Source organism: Sciurus vulgaris, assembly GCF_902686455.1.
Source record: "Sciurus vulgaris genome assembly, chromosome: 12".
NCBI lineage: Eukaryota > Metazoa > Chordata > Mammalia > Rodentia > Sciuridae > Sciurus > Sciurus vulgaris.
In genome coordinates this window covers 58,603,010-58,621,617 of record NC_136473.1, presented here as the reverse complement: position 1 = coordinate 58,621,617, position 18,608 = coordinate 58,603,010, and the positions used below count along the sequence as shown (strand labels likewise).

General features: G+C 47.9%; 1 protein-coding gene and 1 pseudogene across 2 annotated transcripts in view; both read left to right on the top strand.

Annotated features, from left to right (window-relative positions):
• The first annotated feature begins 222 nt into the window (after positions 1-222).
• EPHX1 (epoxide hydrolase 1) overlaps positions 223-18,608 on the top strand; it is a 39,016-nt gene continuing 20,630 nt past the window's right edge. Inside the window, exons 1-2 of the mRNA XM_079106705.1 lie at positions 223-378; positions 17,716-17,903. Of these exons, the coding sequence (XP_078962831.1) occupies positions 17,721-17,903 (183 nt within the window). The 5' untranslated portion in view covers positions 223-378; positions 17,716-17,720. The remainder of the gene's footprint in view (positions 379-17,715; positions 17,904-18,608) is intronic.
• LOC306641955 (methylosome subunit pICln-like) lies at positions 2,141-10,489 on the top strand (annotated as a pseudogene). The gene is made up of 2 exons: positions 2,141-2,177; positions 7,787-10,489. The product of its transcript is annotated as a methylosome subunit pICln-like (transcript).

Below are 18,608 nucleotides of genomic sequence, written 5' to 3'. Positions count from 1 at the left end.
TAGAGCGCTTGCCGAGCATGTAAATAAATAAAATAAAGGTCCATCGACAACTAAAAAAATAAACAAACAAACGAACGAACGTTTGTCTCCAGTTCTGGACTTGGGTGCCCAGACAGCCCCTTTGAGAAGCAGGTTTTTCCCAAGCACAGATGGATCCTCGGGTGGGGGCGGGGAGGGGGTGAGACTTTCTGGCGTCGCTCAGGTAACCCGGCGGGGCGGGACAGAACCCGGGTCGGCCTGGCCAGGGACCGCCCCCCTCTGCCAGAGGCCAGGCCTGGGCGGAGACAGCATCCCGGAGGCCAGCAGACAGGCCCAGGAGGAGCTGGGGAGTCGGAGCGACAGCACGCTTGCCTTCTCCGGAGTCCGCAAGCCGAGACCGTAAGCTCCCGGGACCGCTAGGGCCCGCGCTCCTAGGACGCAGACGCGGATGCTGCTCCGCGCGCGCGGGAACCGCAAAGGGGGCGAAGGGAGGAGGACTGGGGACAGCGGTCGGTTTGCGCCATCCCGCTAGGAGTACAGTAGGAATTGCAGGCAGATCACCCCATACTTCTGGGGTCAGCCACCACCGGCTGCCTCCCAGAACCGAAGGACTTTGCCTGGCGCCCCTTGTGCACCGCCGTCCAGTCTGGCCTGCAAGTGCACGCTTCCCGGGGAAAGAGGCCTGGGCGGTCGGGACTTTGGGTGGGGAATTCCTGGGCCGGGACCGAGGGTGGGCCCCGCAGGCCCACTGAGAAGAGGCGTGCACACGGGTCCCTTTGCCTTCAGGGGTAGGGCTCGCTTCCACAGTGAAATGAACTTGTCGCTCAAGTTCTAAGCTGATCAAGTTGAAAGATGTCTAATTGTCATTGCTGTCCAGCACCCGCCGCTCTCCACTTTCCTCGGGAGAGCTGGCCAGCAGGAGCAGCGTGCAGCGCGCGCAAGAGACCGGCCAGAAGTTCAGAGTTCTAGTGCCCTAGAAGCCAGGGGATGTGAGCCATCTGAGGGGAGCGCGGCAGAGACTCGAGTCGGTTCTGCCTCCCTCCCTGGCAGGTTCAGGTTTATTCCAAGCCATCCACTTAAAACTTGGGCTCCTGACTCGCCCCGCCTCTTCCCACTTCCCACCTCCGGTTGTTTACACTTGAGGCTCCACAAGGCCTGGATCCGCCCCTGGACATCCCACCCCGTTGCTCTGAAGGATCTGGGGGCTCAGCGTGCGGGGCGTGGGTGTGAGAGAAGGGGTACCCATGCGTTTGGCAGATCAACCCCCAGGGCAATGCCTCTGCTGCGATTTATGGCCTGTACTGTGGGAAATTGTTTAGCACGATAGTTGAGGATTTATGCTTTTTTGTGTGCCCCTCTGCAGCCTCCTCGGATTTCAGCAAAATCGAAAATAAACATTTTCCGGAAGCCACGCCGCCCAGAGAGTAGCATTGTTTTCTGGTGTGATCGTTGCTTCCTTCAGGGAGGAGGAGCCTTTACTGGCCCCACTTGGTCTGATTTAGTGTGTGTGGGGGGGGGGGATCTGGGCGTGTTCAGCAAAACTTATTTCCCAAATTTCAGCTCTGAAGAGGGTCATGTGATGATTTCATGTTTTCTTAGGAATTGTGGACAGTTCTTAGGAATGTGCCCTCATTGGATCTGTAGTGGTTTTTTTTGTTTGTTTGTTTGTTTTGTTTGGGTGGGGGCAAAAAACAAAACTGTAAGATACAAATTATACTAGATGATGAAATGTGTTATGGAAAATAATAAAGCATTAAAGAGAAAGGGAATGTTAGATGAAAAGAAGGCCTTGCCTTCTATTACACCTGAGGAACTAGGGATTCCCCTTGCTACTATCTGGGCTGGTTGCAAGAAGCCAAAGGAAGAGTAAGTGCAAAGGCCCTGAGGCAGGAATGTGCCTAGCATGGATGATTTTATGTCTAAGTTTGTAGAGTGTGGGCCAAGCTGGTCTGAATCACCCATTGGATAAACTAGCCCAGTGCGTAAATGAGGACCTGGAGCTGCACCCCTCTATTCCAGGAAAGAAGACCTTCCACAGAAAATAACTGCTCTGTAAGGGGGTGAAACTCAACACCATCCACAACTCAACACCCATGCTCTCTGGGTGATCCCACTGCCTCTCAGCTATGCCTTAAGCACGCTGTCCAGCAGGCCTACAGACATGAGGACGTCTGTGGTGAGCCCTGAGCACGTCTGTGGTGAGCCCTGAGCAAGGGTGCTGTGAGCAGAGGGACTTTTAGAGAAAGGGCATCCTGACCATGGGAGGAAATAGAGAGCCTCTCCCGAGCACCCTGCAGTGCCAGGTTCCCGCCTCACATCCACATAGAACACGGGTGGAACCCACAGGGAGCTCCTGTGTCGCCATGCCAGTGCTCTTCCACCCATCGACTGAAGAGCAAACATGCCCAGACATGGTCGCTGCTCACCTGACACTTCGACTCTTTGTTTTCCTGGTATCTTGGCCCAGGTTCAGATAATGAATCGCAGAGGCTGCCCTCAGACTATTTCTCAGTTCCATGCTGAGAGACCTGAAAGCATGGAGCACAGCTGTGTGTACAAAATAAGGGTGGGCGCATGTGCTGGGCACCGCTGTTGAGGACAGGGTGCAGAGCACACCTGCTTGGGGCTGGATGAGCACTGCTGTGGCGGGCGTGTGATTTGAGGGGCCTCTAGAATCTTGTGCTCAAAGCCCACCTCTGCTAGGATGGCAGCTCCTACCAATATCAGTCCATTCCTTTGAGAAGTAAGAAAGTGATGTTGAAAGAGGATTGACCTAGGAAGAAGACCACTCACGTCTCAGCTCAACCATTAAAATGGGTCCTCTCGCTGGACTTCCTTCATAAAATGAAGGTGTGTCAGGCCTAACATTTGGCAAGTTTCCTTGTTGCTCTATTATGGCATGATTCTGTGGTTAAGAAGCCCAAAAGGATCGTCAAGAAAGGGGATGTGTAGGCAGAGTGGTCAGTTTGGTAGGGTTTTTGTGCTCCCACGACCTACACAGGGTCCATGGAGGATGGCTTCAAGTCAAGACCCTGGCTGCAAGTTGGGGTGAGGGACTAGCCTGACCCAGAGGTTGAGGGCCCTGGGTAGAGATAGGAGGGTCACTGCCCAGCCCAGCTGGCTGTCTGAAGTCACCTGTGGGCTCTCTGTGGGTGGTTCTGCACCCAGGCCTGATGGCTTAGCAGAGCTCCTGCGGGCTGTGTGGTAGAGGGGAGGTAGCAGCAGGGAGTAGCCTCCCTAGCAGTTCCCCCGAGAGGGAACCAAAGCTTTGCCAAGAACTCAGCCACACCGGCTCCTGGGGGGGTGCTGGTGGGTACCCCAGGAAAAACTGTGTAGTCCTATCCTTGGTTATATAACCAAACCCAGGATTGTAAAACCAGGCTCAAGTAGCAGTTTCCTCTGCCATCATGGTTTATTTACTTTTTGGGGGGCAGAGTCATGGCTCATCCTTTCTCCCCAGAGAGAGCAGTGTTTATTCCCACTGTCTGGCCTGCAGCATCCCTTCAGCCAGTTCAGAGGCCCGCTGACCTCCTTGGTTGCCTGGCAGGGGTATTGCAAAGCCACTTAGGCTCTCCCATGCCTAACAGAGAGCTCACAGTAAGGAGAAAAAAATATATATTCCTCTATGTTGAGCTAAAAAGACTTCCTCAAAAATTCTCTAGCTAACCTACCAACTGGGACCATGGGTCTTATTCAGGAGTTTTTGCTGCATTTAGCAATTGGGAAGGTTGATGAATGGACTGAATATGAATATCTTTTTGGAATTTACTAGCTGGGATAACTGGAGCAAACAACCTAAACTCTCTGAGCTTCGTTCTTAATTCTGTTTAAAACAGAAAAAGCTATCCCTTACTTCTGGGCAAATGTATTACATGAAATGAGATGTTTAAGAGTCTTCTTACCCCAGTGTTATAGTCCATGGTTTCTCTGGGCTTCCTCACAGAGGTAATAGCTGTCCAGACACATTCTGAAGTCCTGGAGGGGCTGAATGTCCCTGTGATGTGCTTGAATGACTGGCTTAGCCGGCTGGCTTAGCCTGACCTCAGACTCCACCATGATCAGGAGCAAGAGGTTCCAGTGCCTTCATAGAGTGTCAGACAGCCATGCAGTATGCTTCAGAGAGGCGGGGCCCTCCACCCAACTGAGAAGGCTTGTCCTCTGCAGCTCAGCCTGAGCTTGGCTTTCCCTCTGAAAAGAGCAGCCCTGGCTGCATTGAAGGCTGATTTTGCAGTCACATGTGTTTGTACCCACTTCTGTTAGGACTGAAGAGACTTAGATCTTTTGGAAAGTAAGAGAAATACTTTGGCTCCAGTGCATATACCTTCCCATTTTCCAGTTCTTCTGCCTGTGGCAGGACCTTCCTGCTGGACCACGTTGTCCCTGTAAGGAAGCAGGAGTGGACCCAGCAAAAGTAGCGACCAGGTGGAGGCAGAGTTAGCATTGAAGGCAAAGCAGGCTTGCCCTCTCCCTTTATGTGCCCCACAGAGTCAGGACTGCCAGACCCTCCCAGGAAGGGTGTTGTCAGGGAAACAATGATGCCTGTCCCAACTGAACATCTTCATTTCAGAGTTGACTTAGGAGACAATTGGCAAATACTATACCACTGAGGCACATCACCAGCCTGCCCTCAAACTAACCCCCACCAGGACAAAACAACCCAGAGGGCATTCCTGGGAATTCTGACCCTCGTCCTAAGGGCTGTTCTCCATGAAGCACAGCCAGTGCTCTCCCTACTGTTCCAGACAAGAATGCCTGCTCGGGTTACTGGGATGAGGCCCAGCTACCAGAGCTATCCTGTTACATGCTATTGAGGAAGTTTTCAGACCAGCGAACGCATTGCTGAGGAAAAAACCTCTAAGAGAGGGGGAATAGGTGCAGAGTGTGGTTAATGGTGGGAAGGAAATCAAGTAGGAGTATTAGATGGCCCACTCCTATTATCCACTGAAATAGGAGTCTCTCTGCTCAAATAGAAAGTGCCAAGGATTGAAAGTTCACAGAAAGGAATGCTTTTCCCTGATGGGTCATGAACTTGCTCCACATACTTCCCCACCCCCTCCCTGGTAATTTAAAACCAGTGGAAACAGGGTAGCTTGTATTTTAATTGGCAGTGTGAGATGGGGACAGGGCTTCAAATGAAACTCCAGAGCGTTCACATGTGAACCTTACAAGTTGGAGTCTCTTGCCCTTCTTGCATTATAGGACTTAAAACCTGCATGGAAGTATCAAGGGGAAGAAAATCAAAATGGAGTTTAGGTGTAGCTTAGTGGTAGTGTGCCTAGCATGCATGAAGCGCTGGGTTCTATCCACAAAAATAATTTTTGTTTTAAATGGAGTAGTTTGAGGAGCTGGGATTGTGGCCTAGTGGTAGAGTGCTTGCCTAGTACATGTGAGGCACTGGGTTTGATCCTCAGCACCACATAAAAATAAATAAAATAAAGGTATTGTGTCCATACACGACTAAAAATAGTTTTTAAATGGAGTAGTTTTGGTTTAGGCCCTTAAAACAGAGTTGAGAGGACACTATTAATCAGATCTCAGACACATTTGCAGCTAAACCTTTGAACTGAGCCACAAATATGACCATAACTGGATGCCAACTGACCTTTGAAACATTGTTAAACTCTGCTGACCTTCTGTACAACAGACACCACCCCACCCAACTACCCACAGATCCAGACCGCACTGCTTCACACACAACAGTTTAACATCATCTGTTTAACCAGCAACAATCCTAATTCCTGACTAACGAATTGTTTAATTTCCAATCTCCTTGTGGTTTAAAGCTATAAATACAGCCACCATTTTGTAAAACCCCAAAGCATATTTTCAAGACCTCAATCTGTTTTCCTGGATCACAATCCTAATTAGCCCCCAATAAATGTAATCTGTTTCTCAACTAGGTTGACTTTATCTTAGGTGAACTGAAGGTTGTGTAAATGCATCTGTGTGGCCTTTAAACACTGCGGAAGTAGCCGTCCCCTCTGTAGATGCTGCAGGGCCAGCCAGCCCACCCACATGGTCCTCCCCTTCCTCCAGCCAGACCCTTCACTACAGGTGATGGAGACTGAGGCCTGGAGAAGCAGAGTCACTGTCCTGAGGTAACATGGCTGGCAAGTGGCAGGGCTTTCAGAGCAGGCAGTGAGGGCTTGGCCACCAGCCAGGCTGGCTCCTGGTGTCCCAACTGTCTTCATCACAGTGCAATCCCAAATTGCATGCCTTCCATCTGTCCCTCCTGACATGTAGATAGATAGCCAGGGGCGGGGGAGACCCTCCAGAGTAGATGGTGATGTTTCCTTCCCTGAGTTCTCCCTCCCCCAGGAGGCTGTCCCCCACACTGTTTTTACTTTTTTTCACTCCTGTTTGTTTTTGCCTACAAACTTATTTGCACTTTCTTTCCCTTGCTGGCTCCAAGCTGTTCTCCTGGGCTTGGCTCCAGGTCCTGCATGGAGATAAACAAGGCCTTTGGTTAGTGCAGAACACTTTCCATGACCTGGCCACCAAGGTTCAGGGGCAGTGGCTTAGGGTGGAGAGGCTGTCCCCTAGCTGGGTTCTACAGAGTCCCAAGGAGGTCCCTCAGGGTTTCCCCCACCTGCCCTGGGCTAGCCTGTAACTGGAGTCAGCAGGGCTGTTCTGTCAGGAAGTCCCCGGGAGCCCAAGGCTTGGGCAGCTGCTAACAGGGAGTTAGCTGTGGAAACATTCCTGTTCTGTGTTGCCTTGGCAGGCCGGTCCTGGAGTGGAGGAGAAGCCATCTGTTTCCCCCTTTCCACTGGCTGTTCCCTGTCCTTACCCCAGGGAGAACAGGCAAGGCTGGGGGACCAGGGAGGGTGGGAGTTGACAGACTTGGGGCCTGGCTGAGGAAGCTCACAGACCCTTGGAGCCCCACCTTTGTGGGACGCCATGGATTTTCCTTTACTCCTGCCCCCACGGTTTCCCACCCAAAGTAGCAGACATCTCCCAGGAGGAGCACAAGGTTTTCACACTACTGTGAGTCTGAGTCACCATCAGAAAATGTCACCCAGCTCTGCAGAGAGAGGAATCCTCATATGTAGACAGAGCCAGAGCCTGTCCCCACTCAGCGGTGGCAGAGCTGCATGCACCTTCTTGGCCTTTGTTCTGGACAAACACTTGGGCATTCAGCTCTGTAATGCGCTTAGCCAAGGCCACATATGTGCTGAGTCATGGTCAGCTAGTCTTTACTATGATTTTAGGAGCATTTTCTGATTCTTGCTTGGGTTTGAGATAGGGGAGTCTCCCTCATCTTTTTAGATCCGAACCCTGAAATTTGCAGTGTGTCTCTCTGGTTGTCTGTGGGGGAAAACTTGCCACATGCTACCTACTCAACCCTTTCCTGTATCTTATGATCCTTCTCTACAAAATAGACTGAGAAGCAAGCTATCTATTATTCCTCAAGGAAAATTCAGCCATCTTTTTGTCCAAAAGTTCTGATAATTTTTGACACTGCTATCCAAAGAAATTTTAAATTCATTCAATAAATATTTATTGAGCATCCAATAAATGTCAGACTCTGGGGATCCAGGGGGGAGCCAAAGTAGACATGGGCAGTACCCCAAAGGTACTCTGGTGCAATAGATATATAGTCACAAGGACAAGTGTGGCAGTGACAACAGTCAGAATTAGAGGTGCATCATGCTAGAATAGTTCAGGAGAGGTTGCCCAGAGGAGCGATGCTTGTTCTGAAATTTGAAGAATGAGTAGAAATTAAGGAGGTTGAGAGGGAATGACCTTCCAAAGCCCTGTGGTAGGAGGGAGGATGTGAACATAAAGAACTGAAGGACGGGCTTCCCAGGTACAACGAGCTTCCTAAAGAGTTTCCCACCCAGCCTGGATGAGGGGCTTGGCAACGGCAGCCAGATACAGAGGCTGCGCTGAACGGAGAGGGCCTGTTTACATCACGGAGAGCCACCTGTCTTGGTTAGATGGTTCTGGATTAGGATTCTCACTGGAATACCCCCTATGCTGTGTCCAGGGACCTAAATGTCTATCCTCGAGAGCATTTGTATGTTATGGTGAATACCAAATTTGGAGAAGAATCAAAAGAGTCTCTTGCTGATGAAGATGAGGAAGACAGTGATGATGGTGTTGAACCTATTACTGAATTTAGATTTGTGCCTAGTGATAAACCAGCATTGGAGACACTATTCACTGCAATGTGTGAATGTCAGATTCTGCATTCAGATTCTGAGGATGAAGACTCAGATGATTATGATGGAGAAGAATATGATATGGAAGCACATGAACAAGGGCAGGGGGATGTCCTTACATTTTAGAGAAGGAATATCCCATTTAATAGTAGAAGGGCAAGTCACACTGGAGAGATTAGAAGGAATGTTTTTTCAGTCTGTAAGCAGCCACTGTGACATGGCTGGAGTCCAGAAAGAAGACTCAGAAAAGATCATGAAGATGGCATAGAGGTAGATACCACACCAGTAGTTGCTGGGCAGTTTGAGGATGCAGGTGTTGATCACTGAAAATGATTTATGCTGCTTTAATGTTCTCATATAACTGTAGGAGAGAACTTGGTGCCTCTTCCACTTTGGAGTGGGATTGATGAAAGTCTTTCCTTCTCCAAAACTCAACATTCAAACCAGTTCTTTCTCAAGACAAACTATACTGAGACAGCAAGTTGTCCCCAGCAGAAGGAACTATGAACTTTATTGACAAAGGTGAATTAATTCAAAGGGGGGTACTTGTAGTTTATCATTTACCCCCAAACTTTGTGCCAAGGTAGCCTTTGAGTTAGGCCTATAATTCCTGCCATAGCTGTGTGAATCATCTGTAACGTGAGCAAGCCTGTGGTTAAGATGCTCAGGAGCTTAGAGTGTGAGAAGGAAAGGCAAAGATCTCAGAGGGATCAGCCTTTGTTATTCTCCACAGAGACAAGAGTCTTTTAATGATTTGGGGGCCAAATTAATTAATTCAGGCCTCTGTAGTAGCCTCTTGGGAAGTGTCCCAGGTACAGATCCTGCTACTGACACAAGTGTTTCTGGCTAGCTTCTGCTCCTTCTGCCCTCTTTTACCAGTCTGCCCTGTTATAGCTTCTTAGGTTATATCATTTAATTTCCACCCTCTTAGGTTAGTTTTCTGCAACAGAACAAGTGAACTGAAATGAAGTCCTTCAAGTACTTCTAATGATAATTGTTTTGTCTTTGTAATAGCTTAACAAAAAAAAAATCTATATTGTCTATATTTAAAGAAAAGAAAAGAACTGAAGGACCTGTGGTGCAGAGGTGTTTGACTGGGCCCAGCCCTTGAAGGTCATTTACCAGTATTGCTTCATCTCCAGGGCATTGGAGAGCTCTTCAAGGATTTTCACTGGGGTGTGACAAGGTCAAGTCCAAAATGTGACTCTGGCTACAGAGTGAGTGTTGGAGGGGCAGAGCAGGGGTGAGGGGACTGGGCAGGGAGAGGCCACAGGCACCTGGATTGGGATGTGGTGGCAGAGATGAATTTGATATGTATTTTGGAAACAGAGCTGCTGGAACTTGCTAATGATATGTGATACATGTGGGTGGCATGAAGGAGAAGGGTTCCAAGGACATCTCCTGGGTCTTGGGCTTGGCACTTGGAGGCAGTCCCAGTTGCTGTGAAAGAGAACCCTGGAAAAAGGCAAAGTTTAGGGGGACAAAATCACAATGTAATTTCAGATGCACTGGAGGTTTGGAGACATTCAGGAAGTCAAGTTGGCAGGTGGGTGTACAGGCGTGAAACTCAAAGGAGGTCTAGGATAGAAACACAAGCATCTGTCATCTGCAGAGGTGGAAGTGGGAGCCACATTCTTGGAAATAATGGCCTCCACCAGTTCTCTGGCGGCCACTGTTTCCCAACAGCCCAGACAGCTTAGTTTACCCAGTTACACACTTTTTTCTGGGCTTTTGGCCATCAGGTGCCATAGATTTCTGGATTAACTTTTGTCCCACAGGCTTTTTGGGCAGAAGAAAGTCATGCAGCAGCCATCCCAGTCACAGCTGCTGGAACATGTTCTGTGAGGTTCTGGTGTTGTGAAGTGTCTGCCTCACTGTGGAAATGGACCCACAAGAAAAACTGTTACCCTATGACCTTTCATATTTTAAACATGTTTAATTATTTGTGTTTGAGTAGATTGTACATGCCTTTGGTAAAAATTTGTTTTCCCACCAGGCAGTTCAGGAGGCTGAGGCAGGAGGATCATATGAGTTCAAAGCCAGCCTCAGCAACTTAGCGAGACCCTGTCTCTAAATATTTTAAAAGGACTGGGGATGTGGCTCAATGGTTAGGTACCCCTGGGTTCAATTCCTGGTATGAAAACAAGAACAAAAACAATAAAACAAAACAAAACAAAACAAAAACCCTGCTTTCCCAAGGTACAAAAGCTAACAACACATTCCACCCCCTGCAGTGCTAGGAGGTAACCCAGTAGGCAAGTGCTCTACCACTCACCTGCACCCCCAGCCCCTATTCAGTGCAATTTTGCTCACCTTCTTCCTCAATGCTTGGTTTCCTCTTTGCAGGGGTCACTGTTACCAGTGTCTCAGGTGAACTTCCAGAGATAATCTTCACTGTGAATGTTTGTGTTCTTTGGTCCACATGAATGGTACCTGTTAACCCTATACCTTTTTTCGCACCCTGCTTTTTCCCACTTAACTATCAATCTACCATGGTTAGTCAATGCCTCCGATTTGTCAGGCACCTTTTTATAGGAAGACATGGTAGGGACTTAGGGTTGAAAAGGACATCATCCCTGCCACACAGTTTCATTGCACAGAGAAACCTTCCCCAAGTAACAGAGAATAAGGACTAGAGGTAGCCTAGGGAAGGGTACAGAGTGTGAGTTGTGGCATTTAGCTGGCTGGATTTGAAAACCTCCCTCACTTATTGGCTATTTGACCTTGAAAGTGACTCATCTGTAAAATGGAAATGTTACAAAGATGAAATCAGTTAAACAATACAAAATGCTCAGAGTGGTGCCAGAGGAAGCCCTCTCTATCATCCTCAGACTCTGCCACAGGAGTAGAAAGGCCTCTGGGCCACAGTGGCGGGGGAGGGGGTGCGAACACATGCAGCTCAAAGAGAGGGATTTGCTGGCTCCTAAAGGAGTAAGAATAGGACATTGAGAGATGGAAAATGAAGGAGATCCTAGGCTTCAGTGGTCTATTTTCGGGGGACAGAGGGCTGCTCAATGAGGCTTCAGGCTGCAGAGCAGGGGTGCCCCATGTGTCTGGCTAAGAGTTTAGATTACAGCATGCAGGCTCAGTTGAGTACCAGTGCTCTAGATGGATGGCTCAACTTTGGGGTGCATCAGAATCACCTGGGGAACTTGTTAAACGCAGACTTTCTGATTCAGGAGGCCTAGGGTGGAGCTAGAGAAGCTCTGGTTTTAACAAGTTCCTAGTCTTCACTGGAGCGATGGTCTAGAGACCACACTTTGAGATCCCTGTTCTAGTCTAGAGTGTAAGCCTTAAGAAGATCAAGTTACCTGTCCTGCACACTAAGAATCCCTTGAGCATCCCATGGCCTCTGTACAGGAGCAAGAAAAAAACATCTCCAGGTAACAGAACAGAGAATCCCAGAGCCTCTTAGCTGCTCTCCTGGTGACCCCCTAGGGACATGGATCCCATGGTTCTGGATCCTCAGCTGCCACAATCCCACCAGAAATGTGAAATAAATGCTATATAGCTCCAGGGCTGCCTGCTGCTCATCCCATGGCCAGGACTGTGAAAGGCTCGGCGACCCAACAATCAAATTTTGCCAACTTTCTTTTCCAGGAGGGGCCCCCAAAGAAGTCCCCTAACCCTCCCTCACAGCCTGCATGCTGTAATCTAAATTCTCAACCACCCAGGAACAGTTGGCACTATCTGGAGGCATTTTCGGTTGTCACACTAGGGAGAGGAAACCACTGGTATCTAATGGGTAGAGGTCAGGATGCTGCTAAACACTGTACAATAATATAAGATGTCCAGAAGGCAGAGTTACCTAGTACAAAACGTCTAACCTGCAGAGGTTGAAAATCCTTACTGTGGAGCAGTTACACAAGAATGCAAGGATTTATGGTGTGATTCTTTTCACCCTTTTTTCCTGATGTGCCACTTCCTGGCCACATGACCTAGAATGACTCCCTCCCTCTCACCTCAGTTTCCGAACTGTGAAGTGAGTGGCTTAAACTGGAGGCTCATGACTGGACCTAGCTCCTGCTCCTGGTCAGCCCGGTGGAGCTGAGTTGATACAGCCCTTCTCTTCCTCTTAGATGCTGGGTGGCCATTAGAGAAGCCCTGAGAGGGAAGGGAGGGCTCTGTCATCTGCCTAGTGCCACCCCCTCCCCAACCCAGGCTTACTGCCACCAGAATGGTTTTGGGTTTCCTCTCTTCATATTGGGCGATGTTTGCTTCCACCGACCCCACCTCAAGCTGCCCACCCTCGGGAGGGCAGAGAGAGTCACCCACTGCCTGTACACCCTTGTCTGCTTTGTCTGGGGAGTTGGGCAGGCAGGCTTGCTTCCTCTCTTCTGAGCCTCACTTTCCTTAGACTCTAAATAAGGCAGCATCCTTGACGAGCGTGCTCGGTTGTGGGGTCTCCTGGTCACCTGGCCCCTCCTAGGCGATCCTGCCCTGGGTTGTGGGATCAGGGAAGCTGAGTCTGACTGTGAGGAGCGCGTGGGCGGAGCTACGCAGATTAGAGTGGGCGCCTGACTCTGATTGGTGGGTCTTCGAGGCTCCACCCACTTCTCTTGGCCCCTTGACCCTGCCGTTTTCTCATCGTTTTCTTTAGGGGGAAATAAGATGTTGAGGCCTGGGAGACTGGTTGGAGCAGATGGACGCAGCTACGGTGCAGTCGAGGCTCATCTGTGCTTTGGGGGTGGGGGGGCCCCAGAGAGCTGATATGAAGGCTCCAGTCCGTCACAGAGTTACAGGGTGGGGGGGGGGGACATGTCATTGAACAACATATTCAATGACAGCTGTGAAAGCAATCTTTGGCCACAAATTCTAATACTCACAGTTGTGTGACTTGCAACAAGGCCCTTGCCTACTCTGATTCTTCCTTTAAATAAGTGAAAAAGGAAAGTCGGGTTTCATGAATCGTGGCTCCTTGGTGGATTTGTTTGTACCATGGTTTATCACATCCCTTGAAACCCCACCTGCAAACAGTCAATGCTTGCTTTTACTGTGGGCTAATCTGGAACACCTTTCTTTGTGCTTATTTAATACCTGCTATTAAATAAAGGGGCTGTTCCTGGATGGTTAATTAACACACTGCAGTAAAGCCTGCTTTGTAATCTGAGCTCAGTGGCTCTAAGACACAGTCCAAGAGCAAAGTACTAATATTCTTGTTATCTTAATTAGAATGCAAGAGATAGAGCTTTTAATTTCTTTAAATCTATTACTTCATGCTCCATTTAGCTATACAACCATCCCCCTTTATGTGACAGGAATACAGTCCAAGCTCTCTACCCCATGGATGCCTTAAACCAGGGACAGTATGCAACCCTGTATAAACTATTTTTCCTGTATGAACATACTTATGATAAAGTTCATAAATTTGACACAGTGAAAGATTAACAACAATAACTAATAATATAATTTAGCATTTGTAACACTGTACTATAATAAAGTTTCTAGCATTTCTACTTCTGCTTTAGTGCCATTATGAAATACTGGTTTGTTTGTTTTTTTCCTTTGTGTGTGTATATGTGTGTGTGTATGTGTGTTACTGAGGATATGAGGTGTGAACTCAGGTGTGCTCTACTAGTGAGCTATATTCCCAGCCCCCCTTAGTTTCTTTTTTTTTTTTTCTATTTTTATTTTTAAAGTTTTTAGTTACACATGACAGTATAGCCTATTTTGATATATTTCTACAAGCATGGAGTATATTTTATTCTAATTAGGATCCCAGTCTTGTGGATGTACATGATGTTAAGATTTACTGTGGTGTATTCATATATGTACATAGGAAATTTATGTCAGATTCATTCCACTGTCTTTCCTATTCCTGTCTTCCCTCCTTTGCCTCTATTCCTCTTTGTCTAATTCACTGAACTTCAATTCTTCTCCCTCCCCCTTTGTCTCTATTTAATTTTGAGGCAGGGTCTCACTAAGTTTAGGAGGCTGGTTTTGCTTAAACTTGCAATCCTACTGCCTCAGCCTCTAGCGTCGCAGGGTTTACAGGCCTGTGCCGCTATACCTGGTGAAATAAGGGTTTCTTGAACACAAACCCTACAATACTGTCACAGTCAATTTGATAACTGAGAGGGCTAAGTGACTGATGGTTGGGCAGCACATTCAGTGTGAATGCATGGCAAAGGTATGGCTTAAGCCCTGGCAGGATGGAGCAAGACAATGGGAGATTTCATCATGCTACACACATGGCACACAATTTAAAACCTATGAACAATTTCATGCTCATATTATATTTTCAGACTGCAGTTGACTGTGGGTAACCAAAACTACATAAGGGGGAACAACTGTAATGCCCTGGGCAATGCTGGCATGGTCCATCTAATGCCCTTCGTACTAGATTCCCTCCATTGAGATGGGACTCCAGCAGTGCTCATTCAACACTGTGTCTCTGGGGTCACCATGGTTCAGTTTGTTGTTTGAAGTCCACGTAAGATAACCACACTGCGCACACATCAGATCAGCTGAGTCATCGGGATTGTGCAAATTTAAAAGGCAGTGGTGGATGGGGACCCATACCTGCAACCTGCCCTGCCTCTCCCACAGTCTCTGGAGTGTTACTGTGTGCAGAGCTCCACAGCTGTGCTTCCCAAGGAGGTGATCAAAGGGTGAGAAGCCAGAGCCCAAGTGGACAGGTGAAAGCACTGAGATAACTGCCCAGAAAAGGGAAAGTCGGGCATTCATACCTCAGAGGGAAGATTCCACAGTGCTCAGAAGAGTCTTCTGCTACGAAGTCAGGTAAGGAGGGCAGGTTGTCAAGTTCACTTGGGAGGTTGATCCTTTATTGTTCATCATGCTTGCAGGTCCCTTATAGCATCATGCACAATTTGCCTTATTTGCATGCAGGGCCTTTGAAGTTGGTACAAGTGTTGGCAGAGTTCCTCTCTGTATGGTGCTGGGTACTAGGAGTTGGGACAGTGACCAGGACAGATGTAGTTCCTGGCTTCCCAAACTATGGTTTATCATGGTGTGAGTCATGTGCCCAGAGAACTACATCCACCTGTGCACCACAGCCCCTAAGCCTTCAATATCATGGAGTTTAGTGTCTAATGCTTCCCCATCTTCTCAAAAGAGGAGAATTTCCTGGGAGGGACAGAGGGTCTCTCTGGAAATGCAAAAACTTATGAAAATTTTCTTTTCTGAATACCTTAAAATTAGAGGAATCCCTCTCCAGCTATCCCTTGCCTTGTTTTAGTTGTAGGTATGCTGGTCCCAGTCATCCATCTGATCTGCTGTCACATACAGGGCACTCAGGGACTGGCACTGCTGGTACTTGGGATTGAAAGATGAAAGCCATGGCCTGTTTTGGCTAGAGATAGAGCATGTGCCAACATGTTCTACTACAACCCTTCAGTACATCTCAGACTGGGATGGTCAAGACCTACTACCCTGGGTCACTGCAAATTTTTTTGAAAAATAATAGTTCTTTGAGACTATGAGTGACTTCAGAGTTTCATAGCCCAAAGAGGAAAATATGTTGAAAGTTCAAGGCTGCATTCATGGAGTATGGTTTCCAGGAAGAAGATTGCAATGACTTCTAAAGAGTGCAGTGGTGACTGAGATATGGGGTTTTGGGTTGTCTCTCTTGAAAGCTGCCCCAGTATTCTAATCGTGGGAATTGGGCAAAGCGGCAGGGGGACTAAATCTGAATGGCATTAGTACCTGGTGATGGGTGTAAAGGAAGAATCGGATGACTCTGCAGGGACTGAGTATGAAGGAGCTAAGAGGTACTAGGGTATAGTCAGTTTTCCAGATTAAATTCCCACTGTACTAAAGAGAGACAGTGAAAATTGACACCATGGATAGGTTTCTAGGGAAGTTCCATTGTTGGACCTGTGGGCAGCAATGGCTGCCAGCAGCCCAGTTCTTAGCTGAAAGGGGCAAGTCTTGGCAGGAACCAGCGTCTGCAAACCCCTGACAGAATCCTGAACATCTCACCTATAGTGAATGAGGAGCACACAAATGGTGGTTTCCTCACAGGGCCTTCCTTGGTTCCAAGATGGAATCAGGATAGTGCTGGGGCATCCTGGTAGGCAGGATGCTTTTTCTTCTAATTGGGTCCTGACCACATTACATCCAGTGGAACCTCCTGTGCCTCTGGGAAGAGGATGGTGTTCATGTTCATGCAAGTTTCTCTGAACATGAATAGGCCATGAACTCCTTCCCTGGGAAGATGGAAGATAAGAAGCCAGACCACAATGCTAGGCTGGTATCTTCCTGGTATTGGTTGGCAGAGAACAAGTTCTTCTTTCTTCCTCTTTGAGAATAAATGCACGGGATTCAGACAAAATAGGGATTAAAACAGCTGAATTTATTTGAAACATAAATTTGTAGTGACAGTGAGAGGAATAATGGTTGCTTGGGGCCCAGGGTGGGCTGAGGCAATAGAGAAATGATAGCTACAGGGTTTCTCACTGCAGTGACAAAAATGCCCTAAAAGTGGCCGTGATGATGGTTGCAGCTCTCTGTGAACACATCTCAGAACTGCCGAATTGTCCACTTTAAGTGGAAAAATTGTATAATATGTGAATTATATTTCAGTAAAGCCATTAAACATACAGCCAAGATGCATGACCACAGTAGGTTTTCCTAACACGGCCCTCCCATCTAAACGTAATCTTCCAGCACTTTTGACCGCCCCTTTAACCTTTGTATACCGTGAGAACAGGCCCCTCTCCCCGAGAGACAGAGCAAGGAAAGAGCCAGGAAAGTTGCTCCTTGTCCTGTGGGGGAGGGAGTCAGGAGGTAGGAACAAAGCCTTCTCAGAAGCCCCTGGAGAAGGCCTTTTAGAGGCCTTGAGGCATCAGAAGTGCAGCCACTAAGACTATGCGGAAGTCAAGTTCATGTTTTCCCAATTTTGGTGAACGATTTTCATCGCTTGGAGAATTATAGGTGATTTTTTTTTCTTTCTCTACTATTTTCCAATTTGTCTATAATATACATATATTATATGTATGTGTATTATAGAAAATACATATATGTATATATATTATGTACATAAGTGTGTGTATTTTTCTTTTTTTTAGGATGGTCAATCTAAATTTAAAAACGGGATGGAGGTGCAGCTCTGTGGTAGAGCATGTGCTTAGCATGCACGAGGCCCTGATTTCAATCCCCAGCATAAATAAAAACAAAAACAAAACAATTATGGACGTATTCAAAGAAGTTGAGGCAAAGGGAATTTTTAAAGGCAAATGAGGAGAGTCACACTAGTTAATTTGAAACAATAATCCTTAGCCACAATGATTAATAACAAGAGTGGTGTCAGTCCAAGGTTGAACAGAGAGTTGCTGGGCAGATGTCCTTGTAGAAGTACTTTCTGTATTCGATTGTGGTGGCCTCTGTGCAAGATTGTGATTTTGGCAGTCTTTTGTATACCTATTATCAGGGAATCATGCATAAGAATCCTTTCTCCATAATCTTTTAGCTTGCTTTATTTATTTTTGGTAGGGTTGACACAATTAATTTTGATTCTGGCAACTTCCACATTTCTTTCACAGGACATATGTACATGATTGCCGGGAATTGCAGTCTCCCATTCTCTTGCTGATGGCTACTCCTTGTCTTGCAGGAGTCATGTGGCTGGAAGTTCTCCTTGCCTCAGTGCTGGGCTTTGTCATCTACTGGTTCATCTCCCGGGACAAGGAGGAGATTTTGCCACTTGAAGATGGGTGGTGGGGGCCAGGGGTGAAGTCTATAGCCAGGGAGGATGAAAGCATTCGCCCTTTCAAGGTGGAAACATCAGACGAAGAGATCAATGTAAGACATCTTTTCCTAGTCAGGCTGGGCAAAGGGGGAGGGTGGGGGGCTGCTATGGTTTCTCTGATTAGTTGGGCAAGGGTTTGGGGAGTAGCCCTTCTTGGGAGTTTTTTCTCTCTACCTTTCTCCCAAAGGGCAAGTGCAGGTTGCTCACAAAAGGCATGCCCAACTCCCCCGCCCCTTCCCTCCAGCTCCTTTCCCCTCCTTGAGGCAGTGCCCAGGCAGGAGGCTGCCAACTGGACCAGTTATGTGCATCAAAGGTCACAGAAAGCAGATGCTCTCCCTTCTTCTGTGTCCCAGGTGGAGATCCTGAATGCAGCGTGAGGTGGTGCCCACATAAAACACTGTAGCACTGAGAAGGCAGTGCTGGTGCTGGTTAGTGTGCCAGCTATCCCCAGTCACCTTCGGTCCCTGCAGTCCAGGGTTACTGTTGTTCCCAGTTCCCAGATATAGAAACTGAAGCTCAGAGAGGTAAAGTGATTTGTCCAAGGTGATCAAGCTAATAAGCAGAAGGATTTGAACTTGGGGCTGACTCCAAAGCCACTGCTCCTCCTCTGCAAGAGCTAGAATCAGGAAGGAAGCCATCAGATGGGTGGGATCACCTGAGGGTGCAGTGAGGCGTGAACAGGGCCAGGAGGATGGGCTGCCCACCCCTGCCCATTCTTTCCTTCATTCTGTGACACTTGAGCACCTACGGTGCACAGA